This window comes from Microtus oregoni, unplaced genomic scaffold (assembly GCF_018167655.1).
Source record: "Microtus oregoni isolate MIOR12 unplaced genomic scaffold, Mior012 000015F_ref0000493, whole genome shotgun sequence".
Taxonomy (NCBI): domain Eukaryota; kingdom Metazoa; phylum Chordata; class Mammalia; order Rodentia; family Cricetidae; genus Microtus; species Microtus oregoni.
In genome coordinates, this window is record NW_024543074.1 from 25458095 (window position 1) to 25476441 (window position 18347).

General features: G+C 48.2%; 1 protein-coding gene across 2 annotated transcripts; it reads left to right on the forward strand.

The window, feature by feature from the left end:
* The first annotated feature begins 10 nt into the window (after positions 1 to 10).
* Ctns (cystinosin, lysosomal cystine transporter) lies at positions 11 to 17835 on the forward strand. 2 transcript variants are annotated; one of them, XM_041665323.1, is made up of 12 exons: positions 15 to 413; positions 2011 to 2090; positions 6350 to 6428; positions 7942 to 8026; positions 11848 to 11951; positions 12078 to 12209; positions 12783 to 12882; positions 12960 to 13079; positions 14101 to 14271; positions 15936 to 16053; positions 16226 to 16340; positions 16697 to 17835. In XM_041665323.1, the coding sequence occupies exons 2-12, from the start codon at positions 2030 to 2032 to the stop codon at positions 16812 to 16814; spliced, it is 1203 nt and encodes a 400-aa protein (XP_041521257.1). In that variant the 5' UTR covers positions 15 to 413; positions 2011 to 2029; the 3' UTR covers positions 16815 to 17835. The 2 variants fall into 2 exon arrangements, with proteins under 2 accessions (XP_041521258.1, XP_041521257.1); XM_041665324.1 differs by lacking the exon at positions 11848 to 11951 and having other exon boundaries at positions 11 to 413; positions 12184 to 12209.
* Positions 17836 to 18347: the final 512 nt, after the last annotated feature.

An 18347-nucleotide genomic window follows, 5' to 3' on the forward strand; every position in this document is an offset into this window, starting at 1 on the left:
ACCCCCGGCGATAGGTAGAGAGGCGACAGAGGCGGGACCTATCGGGTGGAGGTTCCCGGACTGTGCCGCGCGTCCGAGAATCTTCACCGAAAGACGACAGAGACTCCGAGAGTCCTGCCGCAGGCGCGACAAGTGACTAGCTCTCCCCTCACATCCGAGCCCCGCCCCTGCCAAGATGCATGCGCCCTTCCCTCGACCCTACCCAGTTTTATCGGGCTAGGACTCGTGAAAACTACAACTCCCAGAGCTCCTCGCGCCCAACGATCAGCTCCATAAACCAGTCAGGTGACAGCTGGCCCCGCCCTCACACAAAGTCAGCGGAGCCCAAAGAGTCCTTTACATTCTGAAGAGGCATCTGGCGCGAGATTGCTGCTTTCGGTGAGGTCAGTCCACCGATCCTGGGAGGCTGTCAGGTGAGAACTATCGCGGTTGGCACGGCCTCTCTTTTTTTCTGGTAGGACACCACCCGCCCGGCAGCAGACAGTAGCCGGACACCTAAGAGGAGCAGTCCGTCGCGAATGCAGCCTCCTTCAGCTGATCCTGGGTTTCTGTCCTCAGGCCCCAGCCCAGGCCTGCATCCAAGTTGAAGGGCCAGGATATTGGTGATCAAAAGCACTGCTAGCGGCTGCCAACCAATGTCGGTGGCACTGTTCGAGTGCAGTTGGAACCCCTTGCTTGCCTCCTCTGGTGCGCCTCAGTCTGGCTTGGGAAGGTGCAAGTGGCTTGGGGGGGAAAGTTAGATACTGTTAGGACCGTTCCAGAAGCTCCTGTTGATTCGCCCAGAGGAAGAGAGGACACCTGGGTCTTGCCTTTTCAGTAATATTGAGGAAAATAAGTGCTTTGTGAGAGCTTGTTGGGAGCCCTGGGTGGTAGCAATAATAACATTACATCATTGTTTCTCAACATTTTTATCTTATCAGTCTACCTCCTTAAAAATTTTAATACAGCTGATAAGCTCTATTTTTTGTATTATGGCTTTTGGGGGTGCCACAATAATAGTTGCAGATATTTTCAGACCCCAAGAGTCTGTTTTAGCCCCCTTTGAGAATGCAGGTCTTAAGTTTCATCTCACTTTAATTCTGTGGTGCGGTTACTACTGTCCCTGTTCCCCCATTAGGAAGCCTCAGTTAAAAAGTATTCCAAATTTATACAGCAGGTAAACGGGAAGCCTGAGACCTGGACAGTCCATCTCCCGGGAACATATTCCTTGTCCAGTCTATGTTAGTTATGCCTTGAGGAAGTTCCAGGTTATGCACCAAGGGCAGGACTACCTCAGCCACCTGACAAAGGAAGCCGCCGCAGGGGTTGTCTGATTCCAGGTTGCTCTTGAGTGGGAATGGTAGATTGAAAGCACCACGTGACTGAGGCCTGGAGGAGGTTAGAACACACACCCAAGATGGGCATGGCAAGTGTCTTTCTTTCTGAACAAGCCTAGTTGTGCGGTTAACCAATCTGATCATTTTAGCCCTGTGGTCATCTTGTCAATTCTTTTTTCATCTGTTCTGCGGTTTTTCTTCCGGATGTCTTAGCCTTTAGCACTGGGGGACTTTTTTTTTTTTTTTTTTTTTTTTTTTTTTGCTGACAGAGTGTTTGAATTTCATGGTCCATATCTGCCTCGGTGAAACTAGAGAAGAGATGGGTTTTGGAAAAAGAGAACACTCTGCCAGAGAAACTCCATTCATTTTCCTTCCCTGTTAACTGGGTTGTGGAAAGTAGTTGAGGGAACGGTACGGGTCTGCGCTCACTTCCTCAGAGTAGGACTTCACACAACCCACTTAGGTGCTCTGAGCAGGTTTGCCCATTACACAAAGCAAAGATAAGACCTCTCTGAGGTCTCCTTCTCGGAGGTTGTGATGCCAAGCCTGTGAGGTCAGAGGTCACAGAGCCTGTGAAGTAGAAGTCCTTTATGAATTGTCCCACTGCCAGGGCTCAGGTAGCATGTTGTCCACCAAGAGCTGAGCTAATTCATCCTTAACATGCCTCTCTCTTGCCGTTTGTCTTTTTTCCTAGTTCTGAGAAGTCAGAGAACATGGCGAGGAATTGCCTGCTTATTTTGACCCTTTTCCTCTTGAACTTCATGGAGAAATGCGGTAAGTTTAAGAGTAACTTCTCGGCTTTGTAAAAAGGGAAACAGTGGAAAGTGTAACCTGTTTGTCACCAAAGGTTTAGTGCTCTCCATGCCACCTACGGTCGGCCTCCCACTCAGCGAGATAGCCAGATTCAGGTGTGGTATGGGGACATACAAAGAGCCAAATGGTCCCAAACATAACTGGCCTATTGTGCTGGGGTGCCTCTTGCCTTCTCTGTATCAACAGAGGTAGTAGTTGGTTATTTAGTCAGACCGTACGACTGGCTCTCAGAGCCTCTCCAAGCTGAGGTAGTATCTATACAGAACAACTTGTGCTTCTGCCCTCTGGACCTCACGGAGAGAGTTGTGGGTCCTGGGAGACATTAAAGAAAATACCTTTCCCTTAGAGAAGATCGGAGCTAGTTACAGCATCCTGAGCCACACAGAAAGCACGCTAGTGGAGTTCATACATCCTTGTCAGAGGATCCCTTCAAATTCTGTTGTCATCCTTGAAATACACAAGACATTTCTGGGATTCCTTCTGTGAATAGCTTTGTTTGGTACTCCCAGATCCCAGGCCCATATTCATCATTAGGTAGGCCATTACACCAAAGCAAATGTATCTTAAAGTCCCTGACAAACAATTTCAGAAGCCTGGGGAAACACTAGAAGTCCTACACATGTGCCCTAAAGCTGCACACACTGCCTGCATCATTATGGTTACCTGGCCTCTTGATGGCCAGAAAACTGGTCATCTGATCGGCTCACCTAGGTTTGGTAAATATCGGTCATATTCCTTAGTAGTCACACCTTATGGAGAAGTAATCTCTGGGGGGGAAATGGTAAGGAGGGACTCAGACCATGAGGCCTGGCGCTGCCGCCTTTCTGCAGAGGGATGCCACACTTCAGCCCTATTGAGTCGACTCTCCAGGAATTGAGTGCATGCTTGTGTATGCATGTGTGCATGAGCACATAAAGGATACTGCCTAGGAGATCGTGGAAAATCTTGCCAGTACTCCCAACTACACAGAGGGTAAACTGAGACACAGGCAGGGTAGAAAGCCTCACAGATAAAACTACGACTGGAAAAGGGCCTCTGTTCCATTTGCCTCTTTCTTCTGACCGTCTCTATGAAGGAGCAATGGATGCTACCACAGAATTGAGAACCTGGAATTGGATTGGATCCCAGCCTCATTCTGCTGGACTTTTCTTCTCTGTTTGGGATGTCAGCATCAAGGATGACACAAGAACAGAAAGCCTCCAGAGATTGTAGCTTCTGACTTCTTTGAGTGGAATTTGTGGCAGTGCAGCCTAGTGGTAACTGCTTGGGCTTTGGACCCAACAAGCCTAGCTTTGAATCCTTATTCAGTCATGTGTAGCTATGGGAGCAGGGCTCCTTCCCTCTGGAGGGAGTTTTCCTAGACTTAAAATAGGACCAAAAATGCCCAATTCCTATTGGATATATATATATAAAATGGGGGTGACGAGAACAACAGAAATGGTGTCATACCTGTAGTCCCAGCACTCCGGAACTGAGACAGGAAAATCAATAGTGTCCTTGCATTCCAGGCAGATTGTGGGACCTCACAGAAAGAAAGAAAGCGAGAGAGAGAGAGAGAAAAGAGGGAGGGAGGAGGAGGAAGGGAGGAAAGAAAGAGAGTCAGTAGCAATGACTGGGATGAGGTAGAGTGCAGAGTGGTACCAGCCAGCAGCAGTGGCTTAGATCTATAATCCTTGCTACTGAGGCAGGAGAATCATAAGTTTAAGGTACAAGTTATGGGACAAGATTAATTAAAGACTGCTTGAACAATTTAATGTGACCCTATTTCAAAGTTTAAAAGTAAGAACATAAGAAGGGCTAAATATGGAGCCCAGTGTAGATCACTTGCACTGCGTGTGTAAAGACCTGGTATTCAATTCCCAGTCTGGGAGAGGGGGGAAAATAGGGAAGGAGAGATTGGTTTGCTGTAGGGGAAACAAGGTGGTCTCCCCGTGGCTCCTGCTGTCCCTGGGTATGATACAGCTTCCCAGCTGCCTCCTATCTTGGACTAAAACTAGCCTGCAGTTGTAAAGCGATGACAGTATAGACGCTAACAACTGTTTAGCATTGAGGCCATGTAGAAAGTAGAAAGCGTGCTGCTAACCATTTTGAATTTTATCTGTGAGACAGGTCTTATTCCACCCATTTTACAGGTGAGGCTCTACAGGTGTCGGCTCAATAGTAAAGTACCTTTCAACAGGTCACACAGCTAGGGAGTATCAAACCAGGATGGAATCACACAGCTAGGGAGTATCAAACCAGGATGGAACTGTGTGGCTTCAGAGCCTAGAATCTCATTTGCTTGACCACTAGTGTTTTCCATAGTACTGAGTGAGGATGATTTAAACGCTCTCTGATCTGGTTCTTTGAAAGTTCCCATATTCCTACTTTAATATACAAAGACTGGAAAAATCTAACTCCCTGATACCCTTTTAAATGCCTACACGTACACACACAACATGCATGTGCCTGCACCGAGCAGTGACTTGCTCTGGGTCTTACTTACCTGACGTAGTCCTGAGCAGTAAATAAAATTTCATAGACTGAGATAGTAAGTCCTGCACTCCCCTAGCTGGGCAAGCCCAGAACAAAGCCTCAGACTGATAGCACTGCAGGCAGTATAGAGTTAGCATAGCATGTAGGACACGATAGTTAGCATGGCAGGAACAGAGTTGCCAGAGCAGCCTCCAGACGGTGAAGCTACAACAACTGATCTGACCTGAAGAATCCACTGGTGAGGGAGCTAGAGACTGCACTATGGAGAATCACATCTGAGAGACTTGTACTTTGGGGACAGCCACCATCTGCATTTATACATGGGGACCAAGCTGTAGAAAGCAGCTCAGATGTGGCAGAACTGGGCTCAGAATTGTGAGCACCTTGGGACATAAGGTGACTCTCCCAGGAAGGTGGGAACACCAAGGGGAGACAGTTGAGGTTGGAGAAGTGACACTGTTCTCTCTATCCTAAGCTCTAAAATTTCAGGTCCTAGTTCTTCATCTTCTGCCATGGAGGGTTCTGGGTAGAGGCCTGCACCTCCTATCCCTGTGGGAATCGTTTCACCAGATGGAGCACTTGCTCTGCTGCCTAAGATACCCTTTCCTCTCTTAGTCTGGATCCCTGATCATGACTTCTAGGATGTGCCTGTCCTTGAAGTCTGTAAGGCAGGGGAGGTGAGATGGCCAGGTATGCCCTGAAGCTTTGAATGCCTCAGCATGGCACAGTGACAAAGGAGGTGAACTGTCCAAAGAATACAGGAATTATTCAAGCTAGTCAGCCATTCCCTGTGACCACAGTGTGCTTGGTTATTTGATTTCCCAAAATTATCTTCCTTCTTCCTCTTGGCATTTTGTTTCATTTTGTTTTGTTTTGATGCTAAAGATTAGATTCAGGGTCTTATGCTTACTAGTCATACATTCTCCCTCTGAGTTATACTCCCAGCCTGGCCCTCACCCCAACATGGCTTTCTAAGACTCAATCCTGCTTCCTCCCTCACCCTGGAGGCCTGTTTGTCCACCTGCTCCTGAGTTAGCACCTTCATGCCAAGAAGCAAGCCCTGATGGTGAAAAGTGTACATCCCTCACCAATATCCTCCAGTCCCTAGCACACAGCCTCAGAGAGGGAACCATGCATGGGGTGAACTGAGTCTGCAGGAAAGCCCAGATGGTTCTTTAGAAACATGTTAGCCGAGCCTTGTGCCCATCTCAGAATCCAGGAATGAGACCAGACCAGTTTTTCAGAGGGGACCCATGGCTGTTTTCAATGTTTCTCCAGTCCACCCTTAACAATCCCAGATGTTGGTTGAGCAGTGATGGCGCACGCCTTTAATCCCAGCACTCAGGAGGCAGAGGCAGGCGGATCTCTGTGAGCTCAGAGTGAGTTCCAGGACAGGCCCCAAAGCTACACACACACACTAAAAAACAATGTCTCGAGAAAAAAAAAATCACAGGTGTTGAACTGAATGTCTGTTTTATAACTTTTGGGCTCTGTAGCTCCCAAACCATTTCTGGGGAACTCAGCTTGCCCACATAGGGGAAGGAAGAGGAAGCTCCAGCACTTCCTGCTCTAAACTGTGGCAGTCTGGCCCTGGTGCAGAGACGGAAAGATCATAATACAAGTCTGAAAGTACTATCAATGAATCAGGGCTAGTGAGTTCAGATGGCAGGGCCTGGTGCCCATTCCTCCTTGTGGGCTAAACTCTTTGTCGTGGTGACTCATGGCATTGACTTGCATCTTTCCAGAGTCAACTGTTAGTCTCACGGTTCCTCCCACTGTGAAGCTGGAAAATGGCAGTTCAACCAATGTCAGCATCACCCTTGGGTAAGTTCTCAAGCCCAGTTCTCTCCTCATCCCCACTTGGTACTGACCTCTGGCATAGTCTGCATGGACTTCCAGTGTGATGCCCTTGCCTTTGTTGTAGGACATAAAAAGAGTCTAAGATTGCAGAGCAGGGTCCCAAAGTCAAACACCTACAGAGTCTACAGAGTCCCTGTTTCCACTGGGAGAAAAAGAAGACACATTTCCCTAGAAACATGAGCTGCTTCCTCTAACAAGAAGAGTCTTCTGGTGGCCACAGGTGATGCCAGACTTCAAGACCCTTTTCAAGACTAAATATATGAGCAGAGCCCTAAAAGTCAAGGGATGGAGAACTGAACTGCTGATCAGCATAGCACAGCTGAGGTCACTTGCCAAAGCAGAAGTGAGAGTATCAAGGGGTTCCACCCATCCCTGATCACACTTAGCCTTTGTTTAACAGTCTTCCTTGTGTGCCAGGCGTGGTGATGCACACCTTTAATCTCAGGACTCAGGAGGCAGAGGCAGGTGGATCTTTGAGTTTGAGGCCAGCCTGGTTTACAGAGCAAGTTCCAGGACAGGCTCCAAAGCTACAGAGAAATCCTGTCTCAGGAAAAAGAAAAGAAAAAAGTCTTACTTGCTGACACCTACTGGTTTAGGCATGAAGGTCCTAACCTGGTTCACCCTCTGCCAGAAGATATTCCTCTGTCTCTGGGGCCTGCAACTGCTTCACCATGCCTGTGGCTCCCAGATGAGACAATGCTCTTTACACCTGCCCTGGAAAGTCCCCAGGCCTCCTCACAGACCTGCTGCTCTGTCCTCATACTTTGCACACCTACCTCATATAAACCATCTAAGTTGTCTGCTTACCCTCTCTCCCCTCTCTGGAATCTTTAAGTAGCTTCCCGTATTTGAGGTCTCCATGGGTTGCTTCGAAAGGACTCACTTCATCCCATCCCTGCTGACCTTCACACCACACCCTGCTCGGAGCTGACCCTACCGAAGGAACTTTTCCCACTGGGGCAGAGAGCCATTGGCCTGTTCTATTTGCCCCCATTGTTCACAGCTAGAATTCCACCTTCTTGTGTTCTCATCCTACTCCAAAGGAATATCTAGTCTCCTCATAAAGTGGGAACATGGTTCCTTCTACCTCTCCCAGTTTTGGGGAAAATACCTAGGTAAAGGTATTCTCCTATAGAAATAAATGAAAGTAAAGAATAATGTCATGCAAAAGAAGGTAAACACAAAAAACTCCAGGCTGTCAGATTCTTTGTATATAAAATATAAAAAACAGCAACTCCATGACGCCAGGCCAGTGGTTATCCTTGGGGTCAGGAAACTTGAGGGGAGCAGAACAGGGCTTCTGGGGTGTTGGAAATGCTCATTTCTTGATCTGGTGGCTGGATTGTGTAGTCTGAGCACACTGCCCTTCCTGATCCTGATTTCCAGAGAGAGGAAGACCTAGTGTGAAATCCAGAGGGTCGATTGACATCTTACAGGGTCCAACCTCCCAACAGTAACCAGACTCTTATCCTCCTAGGCATCCATTAAATGCAACCTTGGTGATCACTTTTGAAATCACATTTCGTTCAAAAAATCTTACTATTCTGGAGCTTCCTGATGAAGTAAGTAACAGACCTTACTAATGCTTAAGGCAACACTCGGCAACAGAACACATTTTAATTTTAATTGTGGGGGAAAGTTACCTAGTCTCCCCCCCGCCCCCGCACACCCCACTCCATCATAGAAATATGTGGTTTGGGCTTTGTTGGCCTCTTTAAGGTTGAATGTTTTCTGCTATGTAGTTTGAGTGAAGGATTCACAAGATGAATGCAAGTTGAGATGAATAGCTTCCGGGTCTTCAATCCTAGAGCTAAACCGTGGTTAATAATAATAAGTAAGGTACAGTGTACAGACAGGTGCCAAAAAATAAATAAGATAAAAAATTTTAAAAAGCTTGAGGCAAAGGTGGTTCTGAGAATGGAGAAGCTCTAAAGATATTTTAAGGCCCTGCCATATCTTTGTATAGGAAGTATCAGCCTTGCTTTAAAACATTTTAGGAAATGAGGGGTTCTCGGTGTGTAGAGTGTTTACCTGGCATACGTGAGGCTTTATGTTCAATCTCTGCCAACACACACAACAAGGAAGGAAGGAAGGAAGGAAGGAAGGAAGGAAGGAAGGAAGGGGAAAGTTAATGTGTGTGTGGAGAGAAAGACTAACTTTCTAATTTTTGTGTTTCTAACAGAATCTCAGGCTTAGCCCAGACCTACTAGTTCAAAGTCTACATGTTAGCAGGGTCTGTGAGTGACTAGGGGGGTTCATGTCATTCTGAGACATTGGTGGTGGTTGGGTGTCAATTGCAGAACTGTCTCAGAGGTTTTCTGTGTAATAGTGATGATCATTCATAGCTTTTTATGTTTTATCTTCCTGCTCCTACATTGCCAGTAATATAAATCAGTTGTCATTGGCTATATAAAAATACTTTAATAGGGAAGCAGCAACTCCAGATAAAAACAAGCAAATGGTGGGCCTGTAATCTCAGCTGTTTGATAGGCTGAAGCAGGAGGTCACAAGTTCAAGACCTGCCTAAGCTGCAGAACAAGTTCATAGCCAACCTGGGAAAATAGTGAGACCTGTCCCAAAATAAAAGGTAGAAAATAAAAAGCTGGAGTTAGACCTCAGTGGTACAGCTGGATGTGGTGGCACACACCTTAAATCCCAGCACTTAGGAGGCAGAGGCAAGTGAAACTCTGTGAGTTACAGACCAGCTTGATCTACTTTGCAAGTTCTAGGACAGCCAGGACTACATAGAAAGACCCTGTCTCCATGTCTCAGGGGAAAAAAAAAAACAACCAAAACAACTTCAGTTGTGGAGCATTTAGTAGCATGCACAAGGTACTAATTCAATCCTAAGTACTGAAAGAAAAGAAGAAAAAAAAGCTTAACATCAGTCAGATAAGTCTGAAGGCCATAGTGACTATTATTAACAACGAAGTATCATAATATAATTATATATCAAATAATAGTATTTGGTTGAGGAAGGACCATGTATAGGACAGTGGATTCATAAGGTTATATTACCCAATGATGTCATAACCACCTTTATTTGTGTACATACTCATTACAAGTGTTCACATGACTATGTAATATCCTGTTGTTAAAGGAAATGTGCCTATACTTGAAAACTGATAAAAGATTAGATCTTCAATGTTCCCACACCCAACAAAAGAATGTTAAGTATGTAAAGTAGTGGATACGTTATCTTATTTTAACCATATTGCAATGAATACATAGATTAAAGCATCACACTTTATCATATACAATTTTTATATGTCCATAATAACAAAGGATGAGGAGGGGCTGTAAGAAAAAAATGCAAGGACAACCTTGATGTTCAAAAAACCCTGGGTAGTTGTGGAAATGGGCTACAAATCATTCTGAGCCCCCCAGCAAGCAAACAGCAGTAAGAGGGGATTCAGAGTATCCCACTAAAGAGCCCCTCTGTCAGAGGTAGCCCTTATACACCCTTGTCCCCGTGGGTAGCATTGTACAGTATTAACCACTGCAAACACAGACACAAGGAGCCTGAAGGCTGAGGCCAGAATGCAACACAATGAAAGACACAGTCCTAATAGCAGGTCTACTTCAAGGCTAAGCTTTGTTTGACCTGCAGGTCACATGTAGAGACTCAGAGGAACAGATACCAGTTAGTTTATATGTAGACAGCGAAGTAAAGGTGTCCTCCTGTAAAAATAAATGAAAGTCAAGAATAACAGGCAAAAGAAGCCCAACACAAAAAATGGGCTGTAAGGTTCCTTGAATAAAAACAGTGAACCTCTGGTGTCAGGCCAGTGGTTATCCTCAGGGTCAAGAGGCTGGGGCAAAGGGGAGCTGGGTGGAGCTTCTGGGGTGTTGGAAATGCTCATTTTTTGATCTGGAGGCTAAATGTGTGTAGTGTATAGAGACACTTCATCAAGCTGTGATGTGTATGCTTTTCTGTATGAGTATTATAGGCCAGGTCTGTTTGTTTAATTAGCAGCGAGAGTCAAAACCAAACCATTGTTGGAAGATGATCTTTAGGAACACCTGAACCCACCTTCTCAGGCTCCTGCATCACTGGCCCCTCCCTGCCCGTTCTTGTCCTGTACCTGTGGTATAGGAAGCCAATGGTTAGAACCTGGGAGTTAGGAGGTCTAGGAGTTCAGCCTAGAAGCGTTGGGTCAGGGACTTCAGCCAGACAGTGTTTCCCTTATTTGTAGGTATCATGTCTCCTAGACCACATTCTAGAGATTAAAAGCAATAGCAGCAAATATAAAACAGCTGGCATTGTACCTGGCAGAGCCTCAAGTCCAGTAAGAAGCCCCTGCTTGCCAGGCATCCCATCCATTGGGAGCTGAAAGTAGGGTGATCTCAAAGTCTCAGCCAGATTGTGCTGTGTTAGCAAAACCCTGTGTGTGGGTGGGCTGGGGGTGGGGGGACAGGTGCGGTGGCTTCTACCTGTAATCCCAGCCCCCAGGAGTCTAAGGCATGGGGATTTCTGTGAGTGTGAGGCCAGCTGGAGCTACATACTAAGTTGCAAGCTAGGAAGAGCTGCATAACAAGACTCTGTCTTAGAAAACCAGAGAAAGAGACAGAAAAAGAAACACCATGGTGTAATGAGCTGCATGCATGTGGTACTTGCAACAAAGGTGGAGAGTGGGACCGAGAATGTTATAAGGCAAATGGGGACAGTTTGGTTCCATCAAGATGCCATCCAGCTCCCCGCTTCTCTGAGGGAAGTTCAGTGCAGCAGGAAGATGATAAAAAAAAAAAATCAGATGGCACAGGCAGGCTCCAAGCCCATCTTCCAGAAGCAGGGCTTTTGACAAACATCAAGCAGAAATGACCACAAGAGCATCTTGTGTTCCCACTTCTTCTGCTTTGCTGTTAGACAGTGAGGCCGGGCATGGGGAAACATCCTTTATGGATTTCACTGAGCACACAACAATGGAAATAGAAATAACACTGCTCTCACGGTCGTGGTACGAAGCACTCCTAGCCTGCCGTGCGCCCAGCTCTGCACTGGAAGCTTTAGGGACATCATATCCAAAGCAGCCCTATGAGACAGGCACTGGTGTTACCCCCATGTACAGATGAGTACACTGAGCTTGAGAGGACAAAAGTTATCCTACACTCCTTTGGTGGTTAGCCAGGGAGGGCTAAAGACCGGCCTACAGTTCTGCTCAGAAAACCAGATGGAGCCAGTTGTGGTGGTGCACGCAGTAGGATTTGCTGAAGGAAACCAGATGGAAACATGGGCAGGGTGGGATTCTTATGCCTGGTTAGTAAGTTCTCAGAAAGCAGAACCAAGTATGATATACCCCTGCCCCCATTCCCTGGTTCATGGCCTGGAGCCAGACCCTGTTAACTGTATATGGCCACAGATGAAATTCAGCCTTCTTAACAGGTCATAGTGCCTCCCGGAGAGAAGAATGTGTCTTTCCAAGTGACTTCTCAAAATGTTGGACAAGTGACTGTTTATCTGCACGGCAATCATTCCAACCAGACCTGGTAGGCTGGTGTCTGCCCCACCCCTGTGGCCTCCTAGAACAGGAAGGGTGGACAGGCACAGATGTGCATCGGGGCTTCCTCCAGAAGCTTCACTTCAATGCATCCTCACCCCAAATTCCTTTCTAGTCCCAGGATTCGGTTCTTGGTGATACACAGCAGAATCATTAGCATCATAAACCAGGTGATTGGCTGGATCTACTTCATGGCCTGGTCTGTCTCCTTCTACCCACAGGTGATCCAGAACTGGAGGCGGAAAAGGTAACTTGCCCAGCTTAGAGCTGTCCCTGCAGACCCTTGTGGGGCCACGGGAAGACACCCCTCTACACTCGTCTCTGTACAAGTAGGGTGGGGTTTCCTATGCTGTATATTCAGTTCCTTGCCCAGTTTAGCCCTTCCCTATGGGAACAATGACATGGAGCTTCTCACCTAAATCAAAAACAGACTGGGTGGGGGAAATTCTGCCCTGAAACTCCTTGGCCCTGGAAAGCTGGACTCCATGTCATACAGCCTTTAGGCCCTGAGACTGTATAGCTCTCCTGTCTTCACACTGGGTCTCGGGTCTCTTAGGGGACTGCCAAGCAGTGAGCCAGGGAAGTGGGTGCTCTCTCTCCCCTAGAGGCCTCCAGCAGGAACCTCTGGAGTAAAGGAGAGAAGAGGGGATTGGCTCTCAAGAGGGCCAGTTGGGTGGCATCAGCCATGGTAATGGAGAGATCTCTAAGGATGATGCTGAGGCCTCCTTTCTCATGTACTAGGTGCTAATGTCCCTTCCCATCCCAGGGGTTCCCTGCCTTAACCCTTCCCTACTTTTTTTTCTCCTCTGCCCCCCTGCAGTGTCATTGGTCTCAGCTTTGACTTCTTAGCCCTGAACTTGACCGGCTTCGTGGCCTACAGTGTTTTCAACATTGGTCTTTTATGGGTACCCTACATTCAGGTACAGCATCGCTCGCTCCCTACATCCCACCCAAACTGCTTCTCTTCACCTCTTAGCTTCTCCTCACCCCCCAACAGGAGCAGTTTCTCCTCAAATATCCCAATGGTGTGAACCCTGTCGACAGTAATGACGCCTTCTTCAGCCTGCATGCGGTTGTTCTCACCCTGATTGTCATCCTGCAATGCTGCCTGTATGAGGTGAGCGATGAGGTCTGACCTGGCCTGCCACTGATGTCCTAAACCAACCCCAACCCCATTCTACCCGCATGCCCTGAAGGAATGGTGGCATGATGGCCCCCAGCCTTTTGTGGCAGAATGGATTTGGGGTGGGCTTTCCTATCCTGTCCCTGGCTTAACTGAGGGGGGGGGGTGTCAGGAAAATGGTGTTTTCTTGAGCCAAGGCTGAATGAGGTTCTTGGTAAAGGGAAAGGCAAGATCATTCACCATGGCATGAGGGAAACTGTGAGTAGATGGGAATGGCCAGGGAGCCAGCTCCTGGGAGGTCAGGAGGAACCTGGATTCAGCTGTCACTGAAAAGCTATCTGGGGTTTCAGCATGGATTGGGGGTACCTAGAAGTCCCAGTGTTTCACAGGAGCACCCCTGACGTGAGCTTTAGCATCGCCTCTCCATAATGTGGCACCCCCGCATCACAAGACCAGTGGGGGCTCCTTGGTTTTCTTGCACCTTTGCTGTGATGCTCTGCTGAAGGTTTCCCTTTGGGGCCATGTCTAGAGAAAAGCTGCAGTGGGGGACAGACTCCCAGGTTTCTTCCACATCGTGGGATGAGCTATCAGCAGGCTAGGTGAGGTTTTGGACCTCCAACACCGGGATTTATGCCCTGCACTGTTTGCTCCTCCAAATGAGCTCTGAGGTGTCCAACTCTGTGGAGGTGAAACTTGATTGGCAGGGGCTGGAGGATCATGAATGGAACTGGAGAGCTTGACTGTAAAGGGTGGGGCTGTTGCTAGGAACTCCACACCTCATCCCAGCCCAGGCTTGATTCACTCACCACCCAGAGACCAACAATCTGTGGATTTGGTCTCCTGCCCTGGCTTTATGCAGACACAGGCCTAGTACTCTTGGCCCCCTTTACACAGGTTACACCAAGGCCAGACTTCTGCCTCCATCCTGCACCCCTGTCCAAAGCCACCCTTTCCTGAAATCATCAAGCAACCTTTGTGTCCACATCTACAAACCCCACCTTTTTCTCATCCTCAGCGGGGCAACCAGCATGTGTCATGGCCCTCCATTGGCTTCCTGGTACTCGCATGGCTCTTTGTGTTAGTCACCATGATTGTGGCTGCAGTCGGTGTGACCACATGGCTCCAGTTCCTCTTCTGTTTCTCCTACATCAAGCTCGCCGTCACGCTGATCAAGTATTTTCCACAGGTACCCAAGAACCTTCCTGCATTTCCATATGGCTGGTAGTGTGAGAGGCAAGAGGTACTGGGCCCAGGCCCTGCTCTCATGAGGTAGCTTTTACCAAGCTAAGAAAACAAGGGGAAAGCTATGGTAGAAGCCGGTAAACCTAGAATGGCAAAAAGCCAGTGGGTACCACAGCCTGCTCTCCTGGAGTCTTTCCTAATAACTTAGGATTTCTCTCTCTTGCCTGCCTGCCACAATAGCCATCTCTAAGGACCAATCAGAAAAGATCAGGCAGCCGGGCAATGGTGGCGCACACCTTTAATCCCAGCACTCGGGAGGCAGAGGCAGGCGGATCTCTGTGAGTTCGAAACCAGCCTGGTCTACAGAACTAGTTCCAGGACAGGCTCCAAAGCCACAGAGAAACCCTGTCTCAAAAAAAAAACCATAAAAAAAGAAAAAAGAAAAGATCAGACAGAGGAGGGAGTTGACCACTGTGGCCTTCTCCTTTGAGATGTTCTCCAAGGAGGTCCCTCAGCACACTCCCCTCCCCAGTTCTTAGAGTTCAATCCAGGACCTGGAGCTTAGACTCAAACATGTTTTCCCTGGCAGGCATGATGGCTCGAGGCTAGAGCCTGGTGTAAAGAAATGACATCCACATAGGAGTTCTAGAGCCGCCTTGAACTCTCCCAACAAAGAAGCCTCAGAGCTGAGTCTTGTATCCACTGGCTACAGGCAGGAGTAGACCCTGAGGGGAAAGCGGAGTTCTGTAGACTGTGGAGAGTGCCAGCTCAGGCCTGGGTACCCTGCATGGAAATCTGACTGCTGAGCAATATTGAGAATCTAGAAACTGGGTAGCTAGAGCCATGGAGGAACCAGGCTGTGTGGTGAGGCTTAAGGCTGGGAACCGGAGGCAGGAACATTTGTGGGAGACATTGGGGATTATCTAGAACTGGAGAGGCAACACTAAGGGGGGGGGACAGAATGAGAAAGATCAGTATGGCTGCTAATAAGGCCAAGACCTCCCTCCTGCATGGTAGGAAAGGAGCTGGTGCCAGCTAGAGATACTCTGAGGGCACTGTGGGTTTGGTGAGGTTGGGGCAGCAGGAAGTGGGGAATAATGCCCAAGAGTTAGGAAGCCCAGGTGGAAGAACTAAAGGATAGCCCTGACTCCACAGCTGGAGCTGGATTCCACACCAGAGTCTGGCTCCTAACCACATTCCTAAGTGGAGTTCAGGCTGAGATCGGAGACAGGATCACTGGAGCTGTGAAGGATCAAGAGTCACAGTCAGACACAGTGGTACACACCTGTAATCCTAGTACTTGGAGTATCTGGGAAGCTGAAACAGGATCATGAGCTCAAGGCCAGCCTAAGGTAAATAGACACTGGCTTAAAATAAACAAAAATAAAAATTGGAGGTCTGCCTCTAAGAGGCTGAGGAGCCAGGCAGCACTCCTCCGCCCCCACCCCACCCCACTGGGGTCCAGGAGTGCAGAAAGGGCAGAGAGGAAAGGAAAGCTTCCCTTGCCCTGCATACAGACTGGGGCCTGTTTCCCTAGCTCCAGTCTGTCAAAAGCCCAGAGGTCACTGTGTTCTTTGGAGCCCTGAGTTTAGTACATGAGTGGGAAGAATCAGCAGATATCATTTGGAGTAGCAGTCACAACGCATGTGTGGCATTGTTTGTCCCCAGGCCTACATGAACTTTTACTACAAAAGCACCGAGGGCTGGAGCATTGGCGGTGTGCTTCTGGACTTCACAGGGGGCAGCTTTAGCCTCCTCCAGATGTTCCTCCAGTCTTACAATAATGGTGAGTCTGCCAAAGCTGCTTCTACCCAATGAGTGAAAGCACAGGAGGAAGGGGCTTCCTGGGATTCCCCTAGGTCGTGCAGTTTCCTGGGCAAATGGGGGTCCTCACATCCCCACACATCCACCTGCCTTAGAAGCTAAAAAAAGATTCTGTTCTCTCTGGCTATTAACAGACCAATGGACGCTGATCTTCGGAGACCCAACTAAGTTTGGACTTGGGGTCTTCACCATCTTCTTTGATGTTGTCTTCTTCATCCAGCACTTCTGTTTGTACAGAAAGAAACCAGGGTACGAACAGATGAACTAGAACCCAGAGACCCAGTATAAACAGCCAGGGCCTGGACTCTGGTAGGAAAAGTTGTATCCTGCAAAGGCCAGAGAAACAGCTGGTGTTCAGGGCTGGTACAGTATGCCGACAGAGAAGCACTCTCTTCAAGGGCCAAATGCCTTAAACTCAGCCTGCCTGCCTTCATCCTGGCCCCACCTGAGCCACAGAGGACTCCCTCTCTGGAACAGACACCTGACTCTACCCCAAGGCTGAAAGCCAGACTTGAAGTGGTCTCTTCCAACCTAAAGTTCCAGCCTCCTGCTGGGAGGCACCCAGCCCTCCTGCATCTTGATATGCCATCTCTCTTTTCTTTAAGGCTTCAAGCAGCACACACAGATCCCGACAGCCAACCCAGACAGAACTGGGCACCAAGTTTGCAGCCGATGGCCTTGCCCCAAACCACCAGTGTTTCTGGGAGCAGCTCGAAGGGCTAACCTTACAGCTGGGAGAGCCAAGGGTGCTTCCACCGCTGTGTTCACAGGGACCAAGCGGCCAGGTGCTGTGGCTAATGGACTCGAAGGTGCTGATGCTGGTGGCGGAGGGGAAAGAACTCTGGGGTGAGGCTCTGGGGTCCTTTCTCTGAAGGCCACATTTCTGATACTCATTCTATATAACTCTGCTCCAGTAACTGTAGACCATGTGGCCCAGGCCAGTGCCTGGTAAAGTATATTTCTGATCCCTGAGGTGCCTGCCAGATCAGTGTGAAGCAGACTCACACCCACTGACTGCCCTCTGGATCGTAACATACAAAGACAGATATCACAGTAACTTTTTGATTTTTTTTTAACACCGAGGGATATTTTGTATATGCCTGCAGGCCAGAAGAGGGCACCAGACCCCATTACAGATGGTTGTGAGCCACCACGTGGTTGCTGGGAATTGAACTTGGGACCTTTGGTAGAGCAGGCAATGCACTTAACCTCTGAGCCATCTCTCCAGGGATATTTTGAAATGACTTGTTTTCTTTTGCCCTCTTTCTTACCTCTACTTTCTGAGAGTGAGACGGAGCCCCATCTGAGTTCCCCAGCCCTACTGCTCCTAACCTTACACCTATGGAGCAGGCACTCAGTACCAGCCTGTGTCTTCGAGACCCATCAGTCAATCAAGCTGTAAGAGTAGCTCCCCTAGAAGGGAGGGCAGGCTCCTTCCCCTAATCCCAAACTAGAACTCGAATTTCTTAGCTGTTGAGGAGCCTCAGAAGAGCAAGCCCTCACCACCTATAATGCTTATGGGTCTCACCTTGATCCCAAACCTCCCTTCTCATTCCAGGTTGTCCTTCCTAGGCCAGATGGGGAAGGAACCAGGGTGTGCCTTGAGTTTATCAATCTGCTCTTTTTGCTTTCTACAAGACTAATATTGAGGGCCCCTTATATTTCTCATTCTTTGTATTTTTTTATGTTTGTATCTTGTTTCATTTTGGAGGAGTATATGTCCTTAATTAAAAGGTGGCTTGTTTACTGTCTGTACACTCAGAACATTTACTAGATGCAGAAGGCAGTTATGTTGACCTTTGGAACCAAGTCCTTGGGGCTTGGAGGACCCTGCTTACCTGTGTGAAGAAATGCATAGGGTTGTGGAGTGCACTGGCTTGAGGTGGCTGCATGTTGATACTGGATCGGGGAAGCCCTCTCGGGTTCAAAATGCCTGCCCAACCAGAGTCAGGTAGGTTTGTTTCACAGTGACTTATCTACCAGAACCAAGGTCCCATCAGCATGGGACGTCAGGCTGTGGATGTCAGCAGGGGTTGCCGGGTTGAGGGTGGGGCACAAAGCAGGGGTGGTGAAGATCTTACTCTGTAGGCTGAACCATCTCTAAAGTCCTACTTCCTAGAATCAGAATTGCAGCCTGGTCAAGCCCATAGCTCACCTATAGGAGGCTAAGGCAAGAAGAACACAAGGTCATGGTCAGCTTGAACACAGCAAGAAGACTGTCTCAGGGTAAGGGAGGGATGTAGCTCACTGGCAGAA